Source organism: Enhydra lutris, unplaced genomic scaffold, assembly GCF_002288905.1.
Source record: "Enhydra lutris kenyoni isolate GAN:26980312 unplaced genomic scaffold, ASM228890v2 scaffoldscaffold83, whole genome shotgun sequence".
NCBI lineage: Eukaryota > Metazoa > Chordata > Mammalia > Carnivora > Mustelidae > Enhydra > Enhydra lutris.
This window is the reverse complement of record NW_019154167.1, coordinates 103,104-121,935: the sequence shown is the minus strand read 5'-3', so window position 1 is coordinate 121,935 and position 18,832 is coordinate 103,104. Positions and strand designations below refer to the sequence as shown.

The 18,832-nt window shown below is 45.9% G+C and overlaps 1 protein-coding gene across 1 annotated transcript; it reads right to left on the bottom strand.

Moving 5' to 3' along the window:
* Positions 1–2,954: 2,954 nt before the first annotated feature.
* LOC111161266 (insulin receptor substrate 4) lies at positions 2,955–17,214 on the bottom strand. Its single transcript, XM_022524844.1, has 3 exons — positions 13,440–17,214; positions 9,113–9,159; positions 2,955–3,065 (listed from the first exon to the last, which is right to left on the bottom strand). Exons 1-3 carry the CDS (start codon positions 17,212–17,214, stop codon positions 2,955–2,957), a joined length of 3,933 nt encoding a protein of 1,310 aa, XP_022380552.1.
* Positions 17,215–18,832: the final 1,618 nt, after the last annotated feature.

Genomic DNA, 18,832 nt, shown 5'->3' with positions numbered 1-18,832 from the left:
GCTATTAGTTGTTAGCTTTCGGGAAATCAAAAGTTAGACGTGGATTTCAGACCATGCGGGGGTCAGGGCCCGTAAGCCCTGTGTTGTTCAAGGGTCAACTGTGAATGAAAAGGAAGTCAATTAAAGGGCAAGAGTACGTGGCAAAAGAGGGAGATGAAAGAAAACTGTAAATGATTACCTTACCCTCACCAAGTGGTCGATTCTATATATATTCATACATCACAGTCCTGCAAGGAAACTCAGCAAAGCTCTACACTAGCACCAGCTCCACATTTGGAGACTAGGGGGTTAACGTATTAACAGCACTGAGAAGCCCTGTGTTTCTAAGCATAGTAAACTTTACCCAAATCCTAACTCATCCCACCGGCTCTTTCTGAAAAATGCAGTCAAGTGCTTCCACAGAGCCGGAAAAGGTATCTATATTTACAATGGAGTAGGGACGACGCTATTAAGAAAAATGAGTCTCCACACATAAGAACTTTCGTGAACACATTTATTGCGAGTAGCTCTATGGAAAGGCAAGTCAGATATATATATAAACACTATACAAAGTTGCGAGGTTGTCTCCCCAAACAGCAAATGAGATGTTTTCAAAGAAACAAGAGTATTTACAAAGGAAGACAAAGCCAGAGCAACTCAAAGCAGATCTGTGAAGCAGAAAGAGCAAATGTGATGAACCACTGGAACTGTAAAGTTTTAGTTTTTACTGACCAAGTGACTGTGTCTGATACCAAATTAAATGTAGAGGTCACAAAACCAAGAAAAAATAAAATAAAATAAAAAACAAAAATAAAATTAAATAATAATAATAATCGTTCCATCACTGTTTTTTTCTTAACAGCAGCATAAACCAGTAGCTGGAAAGTAAGTGATATCCTGGTACACATATTTTAAAAGGATTCTTCCAGCACAATACTGAATAAACCAGTTGTGTCTGTAAAGTAAGAAGTAGTGTCAGAAAGACTGCCTATTTGTTATGCTCTACCCGTGACTTTACGTACCTGTGACTACTTGTATCTGTGACTGTTTGTAGGTACTATTGTGTATGGGGTTTCCCATCTATTTATTCAGCAAGTGTTACACTCAATGCTGTACCCTGTCTGCCAGCAGCCCCCTGAACCTAATATACAAATAAAGCAACAGAGCATTTTCCCCCAAATCATCTTTGCTTTCCACAATTCTGAACGATTGTGACTTAAAACTTAGTTGAAAATAAAAATGGTGACAGAAGGCTTAAAGAAAGGCTGCCTAGAGAGTGCACTGTTACCATACTGAACAAAAGCCACAACACACAATTTGATTAGGTTGGGAAAAGAGAAGAGTCTAAAGGAACTGACGAAACCTACTGCCCTCACGATCACCAGGCACTGAAGGAGTGACTGGGACTGCGGTTACATCCTCTCCCCGCCCCGTTCACGAGGGAAAAAAAAAGAGCCCCCTCCATCCCTTTGGTTGGTAGGCAAGGAAAAACAACAAAAGTCAACTCGGCTCTTCGGAAAAGTTAGTTTAGCAACATGTACTAGAAAGCCTGCTTGAAGATAGAAGTACACGTTCAAAGACATCAAAACCGAGTGGCAAAAAACTTCAGGTAAATAGTACACTACTTCAAAGTTGCACGTTAAATGCGAAGCAATTTTTTTTTAACAGAGTTTCCACAACAGGTACACCCACAATCACGTGGACACAGGTACACAAAGGTGTGCATACACACAAATATGTGTGCACGCACACACACTAGCACTCACAGTTACACAGACACTCACACCCATCTGTGATACGATGATTTTTGCCAGTGATGGCCCAAGTTCTAATTTGTGTGCCGCCACGAAACAAAGCTCTAAGCAAGCTTCAAGACCTTTGTACCTATCCTCTGTGATCACCACCTGTTAGTGTCATGTCTCAAAGGTCCAGGTTCCTAAAATCTTAATTCAGTTTCCATCAGAGGCAAGCAAAAACAGGAGGAGGATGCTTGCTCTGATTTTTTAATTTGATACATCTTATACAGGCTCATTATCCTTAAGGAAAACAGGCCTTATAAGAGGTTCCTTTTGGCTTAAGTTTCAGAATATTGATTGATGCATACAACAGCAATTTCTTGAATACGGGAAACTGATCTCTTAATAGGAGCCCTGGGCATGGGAGGGAAAGTGTGTGTCCAGCAGAGAGCCAGAGAGAGGGGGAGAATGGGGGGTTGGAGGGGGGAGGCCCAGAGAGGCAGAGAGGGGCTCTGTGAGGAGACTTTGAATAACTTTGTTTCTTTAAAGGGGAAAATGTAGGTTTCAAAATTAAAAAAAAAAATGGTTTGGAAATGCTCAATTGATTTGCAGGCAGAACATCGCAGAATATGAACAAATAATCTGTTCCTCCATTCTGCCTTTAAAATGTTGAAAGTGCTCATTCAAGATATAAGTTCAGTTGACATTTAATGTGGACAGAATGTTGCAGTTAATGAGGAAAAACTGCGGTAGTCTGTCCTTTGGTCCTGTCTTTAAGATACTGAATATGTCCCATCAAGTCCAGTTGACATTTAACACCTTGATCAAGAAATGTATTATGTATGTTTTATGTACTCAGAAGAAAAAGATTCCAGATTATACCTACCTTCTCATGAACGTAACTATTTTTCTCTTTTTCTGCTCTTGTGTAAAGGATTTTCAGCTTCAAAACTAAATCTAAGTGTTAAACATCAGTGAAATTGGTGTTGGCCACATTTATACATATGTAAACAACATTTTTTTAATGTTAAAGGAGTTATGAGAGCCTTGCTTTTGTAATATTTGTTTCCTTTCAAAGAGATTTGGGGGGAAAACCAGAAAATAAAAACAAAGTACAGAGTGAATTTCTCCACTCAAAATTACTTGATCCATAAAGCAGCAGGACTAATGATCTATGTTAGGATCATTCACCTGCCAGCATCCGTTTTTCAGCTTTTAGAAATTCAGGTTGTTTTCTATTCAGAAGCCTCTGAATTTTCTTTCTTTTAGGCAGATCTGGAGTGGACAAAGATGAAACTTCATAAGCATCACTTGTCTTCTAAAGTGTGTTTTTGTGGCAATGAAATCACTCTAGGAAAAGAAAAAAGACGACAGAACAGAAAGTTACTTTCGGAATTAAAGTGTGAGGTGCTTCCCCCCTACCCCCATCCCCCAACTCCCACCTCTAAAATGAAAGGAAATCAAACTAGTGGTTTTCAGAGCCATACAGAGGAGTCTGACTTGGCGTGGACGTGCCTAAATGTGTCAGCCACCTGTGACAAACACTAGCACCAGCCCAGCAAAAACTCAAGGGCAGTTCCTTCTTTTGCCCCCCGACTGTCACTCTGACATGTCCGGTGGAAGGCAACTTCATTTGAGCATGCACTGTTCTACTTCCTCCCAGTGAGTGGGGCCACCAAGTGAGCCAAGCATTGGGCAGACAAAGAGAATTTTTGTCTTCTCCTACACGCTTGACTATGCCCTCACCAGATTCTGTGGCACAGAGTCAAAGGATCTGAGCACAGCCTTGGCGAGAGACTCCAGCCTTGGTCACTGAATTTATTCTAAAAGAGCAAAGTCATACCTGTAAAGGAGATTTGGTTGACATCCTCATCTGTCTAATAAAAAGCAGCTCTGGTATTATTCTCTTGGCCTTCTGCTTATTGAGAGGGTGCATAACAGGGAGTGGGACAAGAGGAATGGGGGTCTGGTACATTGGAGAAGGCACTGGGCTGGAGAGGGGATGGATGGGGATAAATGGTTAGTAAATGGATTATGGGATGCTAGTGTTCCTTTAAGATCAGGTCCCATCAAAGTACCACGTACTCTGTCTCATTACAATCAATCTCAAAAAATCCATGGAAAGCCTCCCCCGCCCCTAGTAGGCTTCAAGTACAAGATCTTGTCTTAAAGCAGCAGTATACATTACAACTTTGTTCTTGCACTGGAGGTTTTAAAAAATGTAACAACTTGCAGGTGGATGAAGTCATCAAATGTGTCCATCACCCTTTCCACCTACTTGAGGCTATCAGTCTCATTATATAGGGGGGTTCTGTCACATTAAAAGAAAAAACACCCTAGATTAGTAAAGATATTAAGTTTTCCTGTCAGCAGCGGGGTTTAGAGAATTTCAGGTTCCGTGGATCTATCAAGTTTACACAGGATGAAAAGTATCCAAGAGTTCACCACAAGAGTGCATCTGAGCAATGCGATTACCTGTTACAAAATGAGCATCATTGACTTTTGCACAAACTCTCAGCTAGATACTTTTTATAGGCTTTTTTTTAAAGATTTTATTTATTTATTTGACAGACAGAGATCACAAGTAGGCAGAGAGGCAGGCAGAGAGAGAGGAGGAAGCAGGCTCCCTGCTGAGCAGAGAGCCCGACGCGGGGCTCGATCCCAGGACCCTGGGATCATGACCTGGGCCGAAGGCAGAGGCTTTAACCCACTGAGCCACCCAGGCGCCCTCAGCTAGATACTTTTAACAGAAATTTAAGGCTAGAAAGCTACCTCAGCTAATTTCATTTGCTACTTTGTTTTGATATAAAAACATGTTCCTATATAGCACACTGAATGTACTTTAAAAGGGATTTCTGACTGACCTACACATCACATTTCATATCTTTTCTAGAAACATACAAATTAAGCCTCCTATGACGACCACATCAACAATTATACTGAGCCCGAAATTAAGGGTATTTGTTACCACTTGAGTTGTTTTACTTTCTTCTTTACTCTTGTTTAAATGAGACTTTACTGAAAAACTGATTCATATTTCAGTTGCTTTCCAATACCACCTCTGCCAATGCTGACTGAATGTTTCATAACACACTGAAAACTGAGAAAATAATGGTGTGACTTCAAGTTTACATTATGAAATATATTTGTCAGCTCTTGATTAACTATGCTAGTAGAAATGGATAATGCTATCCTATACAAGATAATCCAAAAATAATTTAATTTGCTTTCAAAATGCACTATGGGAACTCGAGTCACAGATTTACCTTGGTAATCCTGTTTCACTGAGGCCAATATTAAAATGAGTTTACATTCCCTGAGCACATTCCAAAGAAGAGCTGAAGGAAGTAACTCAGAAGCTTGCTGGGTGGCAAAGGAAAGCAATTCAGGATTAAAACTCCACCAGAAATGCTCTGCTAAATGAGTATCAAAGGGCTGATAATCACATATTAGTTCCGTCTCTTGTTCATTTTTTTTTTGTCTCTTGTTCATTTTGAGGTCATTTCACCACCAGAAAAGTAAACGGTGACATTTTGAATAATGTGGCATGTTTTTGCTGTGTCGTGCCACTCGATACTGACAGGTTACAAATGATGACCTTATTGGATATTCTTATTTTTAAGGATGAGTTAGTTCCACCCCTTTTAATGGGAGCTGTATTCTCCAAGCAATTTTTCTCTGGAAGGGAGAAAAAAAATCTCATTGGACTCCAATGGGTCAGCACATTTTCTGACTCCTGCCCCCCAAACCTGGCAAGTATTATTGTCTTCTTGAAAACAAGTGAAGTAAACTTTTCTGTTTCAATTTGTATAATGTTATAAACCTCAGCATTAATCTTTAATATACTAATAAAGCACACATGACTTCAATATCCCTGGAAATTTGTAGGGTGAGCCAAGAAAGCTGTTCCTCCGGGGCATTCCAGACCTCTTTACACGAACCATAAACATGCCTCTATTACAGTTTGAAGGCCAAAGCTGCAATGGTTCCCTTGCCTAGAGAGAGCCAAAATGATAACAATGAATCCAGTTATTCTTTCTCTTTCCACTCTCTCCCATCTCAGTGCCTTAGTTATCTCTTCAAGTCCTATTTGCCTAGAACTCACAACACTATTTCTCAAGTTCTTCTGAACATTCCTCATTACACTTATTCGTCAACACCGTCTCCCTGAAATCAACGGGTGATCACACAAATGGGGGCAGCCAAGCAAAGTATCAAAGAAAAACAAATGAAAGGAAATGAAGAGAAATGGAAGCAGAGACCCCAAAGATGAATGTACCATAACACAACTATATTATTTAGAGAGAATATAGTTCTCTCTCTCTCTTTTTCCCCAATAAGAATGGATCATCACACCTTTCTGTGTCCTGTGAACATACAGGAGGGTGATTCTCTAGGAACTGATAAAAAATCGAAGTGCTGTCCCTCAAGGGTGGAAACTGACTCTAACTGTTGCTAGTCTTTACATCAATCATACCAGACTATTGTCTCCTTCCTGGACCAGAAGAGTAGATGCTTCTCCCCATGGGGGTAACGGGTGTGTTACAGAATAGTCAAAAGGATCTCTAAGGAAAATTGATGACACTTGTAAACCTCCATCTCCTCAAAGGACAGTTTCAATTGTCATACGCCTGCCCTTCACTAGCGGGCCCTGGAGCACATAGGCATGTTCATTCCAGTCTTGATTATCTGGATACAAACTATTCTGGGATTTTTATCTTGGGGTCAACTTCTCTACTACCTCCCAACACACACTTGGGCCACTTCACTTTGCTGCCTAGTTACTGTGGACTTAAAGAATGCAAGTGACTAGAATTCTCATATAGGCGGTCTCTAATTTACAAAAGAGACATATTCCCAGGCTCATTGTTTGGTTGAAACTCGGAATAAATTATCCCGCAGAAGCAATGTTATAAATAAAAGGTGGATAGGTTCATAGGTTCACCTAACACATGCCTACATTAACCTATGCAGTTCTTGAACAAACAGAGGAGCTACTTTGACCATACCCAACCATCACTTACAACACCTCATTTCTGTGGAAGGATGTATTTGAAGCTTCAATTTAAGACTCCAGGAAAATATTTTTAAACTGTGGCAAGAGGAAGAGTGTCCCCCTAAACCCCAAGTGGCTCAGAGGGGGAAGACAGTGTTGGCAAGCCTGGGAGGCTGGAGGCACAACATTTATTGGTCCAACTTTCCAGGGCACCATGGGTACACGTGTGAATAAAAGTCAAGATGCATTTAGAGGTAGACTTCATTGATATTCTCCCTAAGGTTCAGGCTTACAAGGAGAAAATTAGTAATTATAGATAGGCAGCTAATATAAATTATGAAAACTAGCTAAAGTCACTACAATTTAGGGGGGAATTGGATATTCAGTAAATCCAGAAGGTCTGGCTAGCGTCAGACATATTGTGGTCAATCCAACCATGAAAATAGCTTTAAACACTGGCCCAGCAGCCTCTGTGCCAAAAAGTGAGAGTAGAGCAGGCAGCCATGCCTGGGACCTGCAAAACAAGGAGCTCTTCAAGGAAGGTTGTTCCTACAAGCTAAGCCCCTACAGGCAGTGGTGTAGGAACGAGCAACATGCAGTTTTGGGGGATGAGTCCTCCATGGGCCCCGCACGCCTCCCAGAGCAGTCCTCACCGTTTCAGCCAGGGAGAGACCAGGAGATGATATGGTTTCCTATAATCAGGGACACACCTTTGGCAAAAGGCACATGAGGGCAAGACTCACATGGTACAACCAGTACAACCCTAGCCCACGAGAAAGGGGTATTATGAAGCGAGTGAGAAAGAGTAACTTTCTCGTTTCACTAAATAACTATTTAAGTAGATGTTTTCCATTAGTTCTAAAAGGAATCAACCAGAAAATGTTATGGCACCCTTTCGAAGCGCCCAGGTGCTCAGTCGGTTTTGTGTCTGCTTTCAGCTCTGGTCATGATCTGGGGGTCCTGGGATGGAATCTCACCTTGGGCTTCCCGCTCAGCTGGAGGAATCTGCTTCTCCCACTGCCCCTCCCCCTCCCCATGCTGATTCTCTCTCTCTCAAATAAACAAAATTTTAAAAAAATGAATTATTAGGTGTCCTGGAAAAGAAATTATAAGGTGTCCTGGAAAAGAATGCGCACCTGTAACAGGATAGATGTCTACATTTAAAAAACTCTTTAAAAGATCCTATTTCTCCAGCATTCAGCCCACATTTTCAAAAGACGACTCTGTTTTTCTAAAAGAATATGGAAATGTAGGACTTGATGCTATACGACCAATAGCCAAGGCAGAATTGCTAGAGCATGTATTTTAAGTTCATATGGCAAGCACAGTATCTTGGCAATATTATCAATAGCTCTAAAATTAGCAAGCTGATAGTCGTGGTAGAAACTGAATGTGTTGCAATGTATTCATTTCATTATTATAAAAGGTAGCACTTTTAATTTCTCATTTCTTACTCAGGACCAAGCAACGTTTTTCAGTGAATGATTCTAAACATCTGAGAGCCTGGCATCTTAGACAAACCATACTGCAGGCTTTAATTAAGCATTTTACAAAACTGATTTTTCCAATAGTGGCAATAAAACGTCTGGGGTATTTTTACATAGTCTTAAAACGTTAAAAAAAAAAAGGTGCTAAAGAAAATGAATTTATTTTTAAACAAGGATTTTTATGTCCCGAGGATTTGATTTTCAAGGCTTCTAAAATCTATTTGCCTGACTGCCAAGAGCAACTTTGATTTTTAAACAAATGAGGAGCATCTATTTCTAGCACCCTTTGGCTTCCACCTGTCTCACTCTATCCTGTTGTGCCCACTGTGATGGTTTAAATTAGAATATCAGATTTGATACACATGGAAAAATGAAATGAAGAGACTTTTGGCTGTAGCCGGCAAATGGCAATGGATTATTAGGAAAACCAAAGCTCTCTGACTTCAGTTAAGGAAATGACCATTAATGGAAGTTTAGGGAAGGCACCTCCATCTCACTTTCCATTCCTTGCAGTGTTTCCGGGTGGACCCAAATAGCAACACATGCCATTTGTGTTGAAGAGGTAAAGATCAGGAAACTCCTCCCCAAACCAGATTTAAAACATTCAATTTCAGTCCAGGTCAAATTCTTTTATCTGGGAGCCATGGCAAACAGCTCAACGTGATGAAAATTACCCACGCTCTGGCAGATGGTTCACAGCTGTAACACTCTGAATGAATTACTACCTGCCCCCCAATTGCTACTATTAAATTCAAGAAAACTTGTAATTTTTTTCAAACCTTGCCTACATAATAACCTTTTATCAATAGGAAAATAACAGATTGAACATCCGATGAGAGACGGTGTGATGGGCTGGGAAGAGCGCTGGACTCAAGGTCAGATGTATGGGTTTGATTTTCAGCTCTGTCACTTACCTCTTTGACCATGGGAAAGTTCTTAACAGCAGCTTCAGTTCCAGGACCTACTGTCCCCCAGTAAAATAATGAATGTGAATGTGTTTTGCAGATTACACAGCAGTATGCAACTGTTAAACATTTCCTCAGGCAACAAGTTAACAATTCAACAACAGTCCTTTTCAAATCATACACAATATTGATTTCTTGCTGTACTGATTACTCTCACCTATTCCAACATGAAGGTTTTTGTATCATTCTAAAGAAGCCCGAGTTTGTTCCCCTAAACAGTTGCCTTCCAGTGACTCTAGAGTATTTTGGTTCATTTTTGGTGATCTGGGAGAGAATGGGAAAGCAAGCGATCTTGTTTGTGTTTTCATGCATGTGTGATACTCTGCTATGCTCAGTTAAAGTCCTAGTCCTTGTTTAAAGATGTTTTGCTAGTGGCCGAGATTTTTGCCCTGGAAGCATCACTATTAGGATGAATGTAAATGCATAGTGACTGCCAAGGACTTTAGTTAACTTTAATTGAATGAAGTCCTCTTTAATTGTTAGAGGTCACTTACCTCTACTCCAAATGACTGTCTAACTTTTCTTTTCAGGGATGGTGGTAAATGTTGCTTAAAATAAGTGTTCCATCAATGGTGATGGAAAAATCTCTGCTATATGAAGATTTTATTCTATTAATTTATAATAACTAAGTCCAGTACAACAAAAGCAATTTGCTTTTAGCCCCTGTGATTTATAGCAAAAGGATTTGGCAGTCGCACACTGAAAAGAAGCTTACATGTCTTCATGTTAATAACAGTATTGAACATTTCAAAAGGTGGTTACTATGGATTTTTTTTTTTTTTTTTTGCTTTCTAATACCAAGTGCTATCACAATATGACTAATTTTGGCTGATCAATTCTCTTGTCCCTTCTGAAGCTGTCCTTATCCTCCTATCTCTGGAATAGAAAAATCTGAATTTTTCACTTTAAGTCCCTTCAAACTATGAACTCTACCTCCAACCCAGGAGGAGAAGAGGCAAAAATGCATACATGAGTCAGGAGTCAGACTAAACCGAATAGGAAACTACATTCTTCTCCTAAATGTTACTGCTTACAGCCCATGTGTTTAAAATGTGGATTCTGCCCTTTAAAAATTATGTAATACATTAAAAAAGTAAAGTCCAGGTTATATTTCTGGGTGTTTCGAATTGCCTTGAACAAATGCCTCTTAAGTACTTACTTATGTGAAATGTAATTGCAGGTAAATGAGATTATGTATTAATTTTTTGTTACATGAACAAAGCCGTCTTGCTGCTTTGTAGTCACACTTCATGTTACTCGTTTTAAGCAGATCCCAACTATAAAGACCCCCACCCTGAATAACCACGTAAACCATTTTAAATGAAAGTAAAGACTGAGAAGTGGGATTTGAGGACAGAGAATTTCGTGTCTCTACAGGTAATGATAACAGTAACATCAATGACAATGGTGGTTATACAATTTTTATACAACACTGACTAGGTGCTAGGCACTGTTCTAAGTACTGGCCATAAATAAAAATTACCCTTGGAGGGGCGCCTGGGTGGCTCAGTGGGTTAAAGCCTCTGCCTTCAGCTCAGGTCATGATCCCAGGAAGGTCATGATCCCAGGGTCCTGGGATCAAGCCCCCGCATCGGGCTCTCTGCTCAGTGGGGAGCCTACTTCCTCCTCTCTCTCTGCCTGCCTCTCTGCCTACTTGTGATCTCTGTCAAATAAATAAATAAAATCTTTAAAAAAAATTACCCTTGGAGATACATAACTCCCAAAAAAGGCTATGCCATTGTTCCTCTGTGAAAGCATATTTTTTCTCTTCTAACATGACACATATATGATAAATATATACACACATATTTGATGTGGATATGAAGGTGAAGAGAGATCAAAAATGGGTGAAAATTATTCTATAGCTTTACAGTAAAAAAAAAAAAACTGATCAGAATTATCTGTCCTGTTCTTAGCACTTCACAGACAACATTCTACTATATCAATTTACATTAAAATGGAAACAAATGCCATTTCCCGCAATAGGTTCTTTCTAGGTATCTTTCCTTTATATATAGCTCAGCAAATTATGTGTCTGAGTCACCCTCAGGACCAATCACTTTTGCAAGAAACTAAACCACCATCAATTTAAACTGTGGAAACTTCGCTTTGGTGTTAATCCAATCAAAAATAAAAAGGTCTTTGTAAAGTGCTTTCAAGTCCCCAAATGCTTTCACACTTACTCTCTTATTTTAACCTAAGCACCTTCCTGCCTGTCAGATGCAGCCTCCTTGCTCTAGTTACTCAGTAAAGCCAGGAATTTCCTCAAGGAGCAATACATTTCGGTAACACCAAACCTCCCAAATAGCTGCGTCATCTGAAGCTATTTATAAGTCAGCAACTTAGGCTAAAATAATGATAATTGGATCTAGATAATCCTTGGGAAGTCAGGATTTATTGCAGGACCAAGATTTTGCTAATTGCAATCTCTGCTTAAACAAAAAGTATTGAAAAGTCCAGACAAACGTCCCGGAAAACATGTCCTTTACAAAGAACCACAGGGAAACAGGCAGCTTTGGCACGCATACATCAATATCACAAATGGTAGCTTCAGCAGTTGGATTCGAGCAAAAGCTTGAGACCAATTTTCAATGTACTTTACAGACTAAAACAGATCTGTTCCTGAAAAGCTGGTTGTGAGTTAGTTTCTTGAAAGCAGAATTACATATTTTAAATACATGGGTCTGGCAGTGGTGGTGATCGTGTGTGTGCACGCACGCGCGTGCATGCACGTGCGTGTATTTTGGGCGGGGGGTGGGGGGGTTCAAAATTTAAAGGAGATGGGAATTGAATCCCCTGGCAAGCCAAAGCATCCTTTTGTCATCTTAATGATCGCTCTTTAACGTGTCCGTGCTGCAAATGTGAGTTTTTGTATGGCAAGTTTTCTAAAGCGGGGAGGGAGGGCAGGGGAGGAGGCTACACCTGCACTAAATAGGGAGCTTGTTAGGTGACTGTTGTGATCAGTCCCCGACTTGTTCTGCCTGATCAGGCACAGTGGGCAGAGATCCAATCACAAAAGCATTCCACAAAGCAAGCAAAGCAAAAATCTTCACTAAACTGACTACTGGAATGAAAACTCCTGGGGTCCATCCCTTCCCTGCACTGGGAGAGCAGCACATTCTTACTGACGAGGGAAGGCAGAGACTACGGAGACATCATCTTCAGAAATCATTTCTTGAGAAAGTCTGCAGACGCACTGATAACATTGCAGAAAGTACAGAGAATTACTCAAAGTCCTCATTTCAATTCTGACAGCTCCTACTCTTCCTTATTTCTTCCTTTGGAAAAGTAACCCTTTAAAACACTTCCCCTGTTCCAGGGTAGGCTGTCCCTGGGGTCAGGTCTTCCCCTAGCCATATTATCTTGCTTTACTGGATTTCCCAGAAGACACACCAATTAGATGCTTTTCAATGCTTTTTAAACCTTTCAAACAATATTCATACCCATTATCAAGTTGTCACCATTCCCTCTTTGGGGGGAGTTTTAGGAAGAAAATGAGGCACAGCGAAGGTGACCTCCCTTTCACTACTAGTGACAGGAAAGGAACACTCAAGGTTTCTGGCAACGTATCCTGTGTAAAACAAAACAAATCAACACAACAACACATTCGGAGGGAAACATGCTCTTCTTTTAATCACCTGTTGTTTCAGATTATGTTTTGTGCCCTCCAGACATTCAGGCTAACAATGGAGATTTAACCTTCTTGATAAATCACCAGCAAACCAGCATAACAATGGACTGCTTTTTAAAAATTAACAATGACTGCTTTTTTTTAAAAAGTAACTTTTGAAGGAGAAAGTGTACGTCCCCCAAAAGTTACAGTCCGTGATTACAGCTTAATATTCTGTGCTCTTATTAAAATTCTTGTAACCAAATATGAGTATTTGTAGCAAAGTAGCTTTTACCTGTTGATTTAAAAAGGAGTTGATAAGATCCAATTTATGGTGTCCTGTTTGCATAAGGCATTAAGTGTTAGGGAAGGATGTTTGAAAGCATCCTCATGATAGATATATACATTCTTAAACTTTACTCCTAAAAAGTAGAACCAATGTTTAAATGATAAGCGGGTTTTTTTTCCAGATAAATGTATGACTGGATCCAAACTTATTTTTGCAAAGATCACAAGGTATTGCACATAATGAAAACTGAAATCTACTTTTTTTGCTAAATAGGCACCAGTTAATGGAATATTAACTCACTTTTTCCTAATGCCGTAGACATCGATTCACTAAGCAATAACCATGAACTTCGGGAAATGAATTCCCAAATTACCCACCTCTGCGGGGAGAGTCGAACTTCTTGTTGTCAGGTCTGGCAAAGTCCATTCTCACGTAGATGTCGTCGTCGTCGTCGTCGTCGTCGTCGTAAGGATCCTCTCGCCCCGGGGGTCTCGGCACCGGGCGGCGCGGCGGCGGTCGGGGGGCGGCCGCTGCGGCCCCGTTCTCACCGCCAGCTAGGTCTGCAGATGGGTTGGGGGCTCTCAGGTTCGAGCCACCGGCCACGTTTGGGGCTCCCCTGACCGCTTCGGCAGCGGCCGCGGCGCCAGCAACAGGTTGGAACCAGCGGGCGGAGGCGGAGTTAAAGCCTGCGGCGGCCTCCAAGCCCCTGGCGGCTGCCCCGATGCCCGGGGCCACTACGAGGGCAGAGGCGGCGGCAAACGCCTGGCTCAAGGCTAAGGCGGGAGCAGCTGCCGAAGCAGCAGCGGCCGCAGCCAAGGGACTCGAGAGGTCTCTCTCGAGGCTGTCGGTTGAGAAAGCCGAGACCGCGGCCCTGGCCGACCCAGAGAAACTTTGCGAACGGCTTTGCGGGCGTCTTCGCTCTGGCTGTTGTTCTTCCTGCAGCAGCCTGGCTACAGGTGGTGGCTCGGAACAGCGGCCAGGGGAGAGCGAAATGTCCATACAGCACTCTGAAAATGGGTCGACCACATAGATGCGACCTGTTTCGGCATCATAGCGAATGGCCCTGTCACCAAAAGGCAAGGCCGGTGTCATTGCTGGATTGAAAATCACTTCAATGTAGTCACCCTCTTCCTCATTCACACTGCCACCTGCCGTGTTGGGAGGAAGAGGCACAAGTGGCCACCTAGCACCTTCCAGATAAAGGGGGTTGGCACCTGGAATGGCTCTTAAAAGATTCGAGAGCCTGTGTGCTGGGTTTGGAAATGGCAGTCCCAACTCAACGTTCACATAGTTAGAAAAGGCTGAGGGTCTGGGGCCAGCAATGATGCCCCACGAACCCGGCAGTCCGTGAATAAAGGGGGCAGGCACATTGCTCTCTCTCTTAGTGAAGTCAATGTTGACGTAGTCGTGAGAGCTGTCAGCTCCTCTCTGCTCACGAGTGGGTTTTTGTGATTTTGGCTTGATTTTATTTCCTCTTGTGATGAAAGAGAGGCTGTTAGGTCTCTTAGCCTTGTTCTTGGGGGGGCCATCATCTGAAGGCTTTGTCAGTGACGCCCCATCTCCACGCTTTGAGAATGACCCCTCAGCTGAAGGCTTTGAAACTGCATCTTTGGGGCCCCCGCTGGATGAGGCTTCCTTGTCTAGGCCCTTCCCTGGGAACTTTCCGGGTAACATTGGTACATACTCACTGTGGTCACTCTGTCCCAATGCGGAGCCCTGAAAAGGGTTTGGCAGGGAAACGTAAGAGCTCCAGTTTTTAGAGGAAGAGCCACCCTGAGGATTTGGGGGGTTTTTTGGAATTGCACCGGCTCCAGGAGCCATAAACATATAGTCACTCTCACTGTCATTGTCCTTTGATTCATCCTCCTTTTCAGGATCTGCCTCTTTCGGGGGACTTGGGGCAGGTGGTGAGCTCACTCTGGGAAACATCATCATGTACCCTCTTGAATCTTCAAAAGGTGATCGAGAGTGGTGCATTTTTGAAGGAGCGAAGTTTTGAGGAGCCATTGGCATATAATCACTGGAGCTTGGGAGAGGGGCAGCCACCCCCGGCCTCATTGGCACGTAAGGGTCATCCTCATCTTCGTCAAAAGCTCTGGCTCTGTGGGGCCCCTGAGCTACACCTTCCAGTGTCTCTAAGTCTTTGACCTCCTTGGCCTCTTTGCGTTCTTTTGGGGTTCCCCTGTCAGCGCAAAAGTAAAGTCGGAACCTTCCCCCAGACTTCCCTTTGCCACCAGTTGCTCCAGCCGGTGGGGGTGGAGGTGGAGGGGGTGGCACGTGCTGCTTGCTTTGAGTTAATTTGCCAAAGTAGGACCTTTTCTTCAGAGATTTTCCACGTTCACCATTGCCCTCCGAGGTTTTCCCACTTCCTGAGCCTTTGCCCCCTCCATGGCTTTTACCCCCGCCTGAGCCATGGCCATCTCCGGGTGCCCGTCCACCACCGGAGCCATGTCCACCGCCGCTGGCTCCCTGGCCACTGCCCGAGCCTTGCCCACCTGCAGTGCCCTGGCCATCTCCTGACCGCTGGTTTCCTCCTGCACCCTGGCCACCACTGGAGCCCTGGCCACCACTGGAGCCCTGCCCCCCGCCGGAGCACTGGCTTCCTCGTGAACCCTGGCTACTGGAGCCTTGGCCACTTGAGCCCTGGCCACTTCCGGAACCCCGGCCGTTGCCTGAGCCCCATCTGTTCATGGGCATGTAGTCACCTCCGTTTCCTTCCTGAGTCTCTTGGCCTTGGGGGCTGTCTTCTTCCCCAGAGTTGCCAGATCCAGAGGCTTCAGGAGACAGGCCAGCTCTGTGGTTCGGGACTTCTGCAGGATGTGGGACACGTACCGGGCTGGTTGGGAGGCGGCGAAAATAGCCGGCAGGCGCTGAAATCGCTCTCCTGGACCTGCGCGCTCTAGGCAGGTGCAGCCTTGCTCGCCTGGAGGTGGGCACGGGTTCGCTGGGTGTCAGGTAGCGCCTGGTGAGGGGCATCTCGTCTTCCCCGTCGCCGATGGCCCTGAGGTGGTAAAACTGCTCAAAGCGGGACCTTCTCAGCCAGCCGCCGGGCTCGCGCGGCAGCGTGTCCAGGTGCCTCCTAGCGGACAGCAGGGTTAACAGGTGGGCGCCGATGCTGATGCTGTAGCTGCGGCAGCGGGCTCGGTACTCATCTGCGCACAGGGCTCTCATCTTCTCCAGAAACAGCTCGTGCATGTTTTGGGCCACCACACAGTCATCGACCTGCATCCAGAGCTCCCCGGGGCCGATGACCGTGGACCTGCCGACTTCCAAGAAGAAATACTGCTCCGAGTGCCCGCAGCGACGGATGCTCAAGAGCTGGACGACCACGCTGGCCACTTCGGTGTTCAGCCTCACGAACACCACCTCTTCATCGGTAAGACAGAGCCGGAACACGCCGCTCAGCTCTTTTCTGTGCCCCAGCCCCCTGGGTTTGACTATTACCTGCCACACATCCTTGTAGAAGGGTGGCTCGGCCACCGCCGCTGCAGCCGCCGGCCCGGCTGGCTCCCCATCCGGCAGCGCGCCCGGCGTGCCGCAGCGGCGGCGCTTACTCTCGAGGATGAGGCGGCTGAGCAGCAAGTACCAGCTCTCCTGCTCCGACTCGTTCTCGGCCACCATGGCGAAGTACTCGTCCTGGGTGAAGAGGGCGATGAGGTGTCGGTATTTGGCGTTGGCTCGCTGGCTCACGGAGAAGCATTGATACAGGGTGATCACACGCCGTGGCGGGATGAGCGCGGGGACCGCGGCGCCAGAGGCAGCCGCCGCCGCCGCGGCCGCGGCGCGGACACTGTGCCGGAACTTCCTGGCGTTTTCATAGTATTCCAGCCGAGCCGGGGCGTCGGCTGTCTCGAGTTTGAGCACGAAGTAGCGCCTGTGGCCGTGCTTCTGCTTCCGAAGGTAGCCGCGTTTGCAGACCTCGTCCCCGACGGGGAGGTCCTCCTCATCGGACTCCGAGTCTGACCGGGAGCTGGTGGCCGTGGAGGGCCACATGGCTCCCGGACAAGACGACCCGGTCCCAATGAGTGCGGTAGGGGTGCCCGAGGAAAGAAACGGGGTGGTCGCCACCGCAGAGAGAGCCGCCGCCGTTGCCGCTGCTGCAGCCCTCAGTCTCCTTGTCGCTTGGTCGCGAGAGAAGGAGCCACTCGCCATGGTGATGCACGGTGGTTTTAAGAGGAGCGAGGGGGAGGCGGGGGGGGGCTCGGGGAAGGGAGGGCTGGGGGAAGAGGCCGTCTACCCCGGTCCGCCCGCCCTAGCCCCCTCCCGCCTCGGCCCCGCCCCCGCCCACTCCACTCAAAGCGCGCGGCGGCGGGCAAAACAACACGTGACCGCTGCCTCACGCGGCGGGCGCTGCGGCTCCAGCTACCGGTGCAGCGGAGGGGAGCGAGCCCCCGCCAGCCAAGGTGTGCAGGGGAGGGGGCAGCGGGCCCGCCTCCTTCCGGGCCTAGACGTTCGGCGAACCTCGGGAGGATAGACGGGAGGAGGCGGGGCTGCCCGGCCACGCTGTTCCTACCGAGGAGTCCACGAAGGCACGAGGGGGCGGGAGGAGACGGGGAGGAGCGGAGGAGAGCGCGGCCCGCGACCTGGGTTGGGCGGGGGCGCCCCAGCCCTGGCTCCACTGGCCGGAGGGGGCGAGAGGTGGTGGCGAGGGCGGAGCGCAGCGTGTCCTGGGCGGTGCCGGGGTGGAGAGCTAGCACCGCCACGGGACGGTTTGTTTGTTTATTTAGGAAGCGGGAACCAGGTGAAACTGTTGCAAGGTTCTCATTGGTCGGGTTGGGAGCCAATGGGAGTGTCTGGCAGGGAGGCAGCTTTGAATTAATGAGTTTGGGGGGCAAGAGGGGAGTCAGGGGAGGGGGCGGGGCTTTGGTCCGGGAGTGGGCTCGGCTCTGTGCTCGTCGCGCACGCGGGCGGTAAACAGCCCTCCGCAAGTAGCTGTTAATAGGAGTGCTAAAACTCGTGCGGGTCCCTGAGCCGCGGTGACCCGGGGACTGGCGGCAGGCACCCTCTTTTTTTCCCCCCCTTCCTGTCCCTCACAGAAATTCTCTATTCCTGTCACAGGCGGGTCCCCTTGCTCCCGCCGGGCGCCGCGAGCTGAGCGTCTCCGGAGAAAGTGTGGGCACCCCCTGGAAACATGTTAACGACCAGGGCCCTCAGACCTGCCTTCTACCGCGCTGCAGGCATTCCCGAGCCCGCTTCAGCCCTGACAAAAGCCCGCGACTCTCTCAGGCCCCCCGAATAACAGCTCTGCCTTTAAAATAACACGATCTCTGATAAGAGCGCATTTCTAGCCCACGAAACGCAGGTTGGCTAAAGATACGGTTCCTGGCTATTTGATTAGTGATGTCTGTGAAAGCACGAATTTGGGTGCCTGCAAAGTATACAGCCATGTTGAAACAACTCGGACTCGGTTCTTAACTGAAGTACGCCAGAGATGAGCTGTCGTGATATTTTCCCGAGAGAGATGTTTCGAAAGGCGCCTTTAAGGGACTTTCAAAATAATATTGTTTCCGTTTTCTTGAGCGAGATCGAAAAATTTTAGAAAAAGAAATGCTGGTACCTAGAACAAAGGATCACACCGAATACATATCCTAGAATATAGTTCACATCCCTCGCGTCAAGGAAAGGTTTTTGCTGAATTTCATTCTGCAATTTGACATCACAAACATAAGAACTACTGCCTCCCTTGTTTCTGGAAAAACTGCTGGAGTGTAAGTGCAACCGCTTTAAGTCTCCCTCTCCCCTCTCTCTCTCCCCCCTTCTCTCCCTCTGT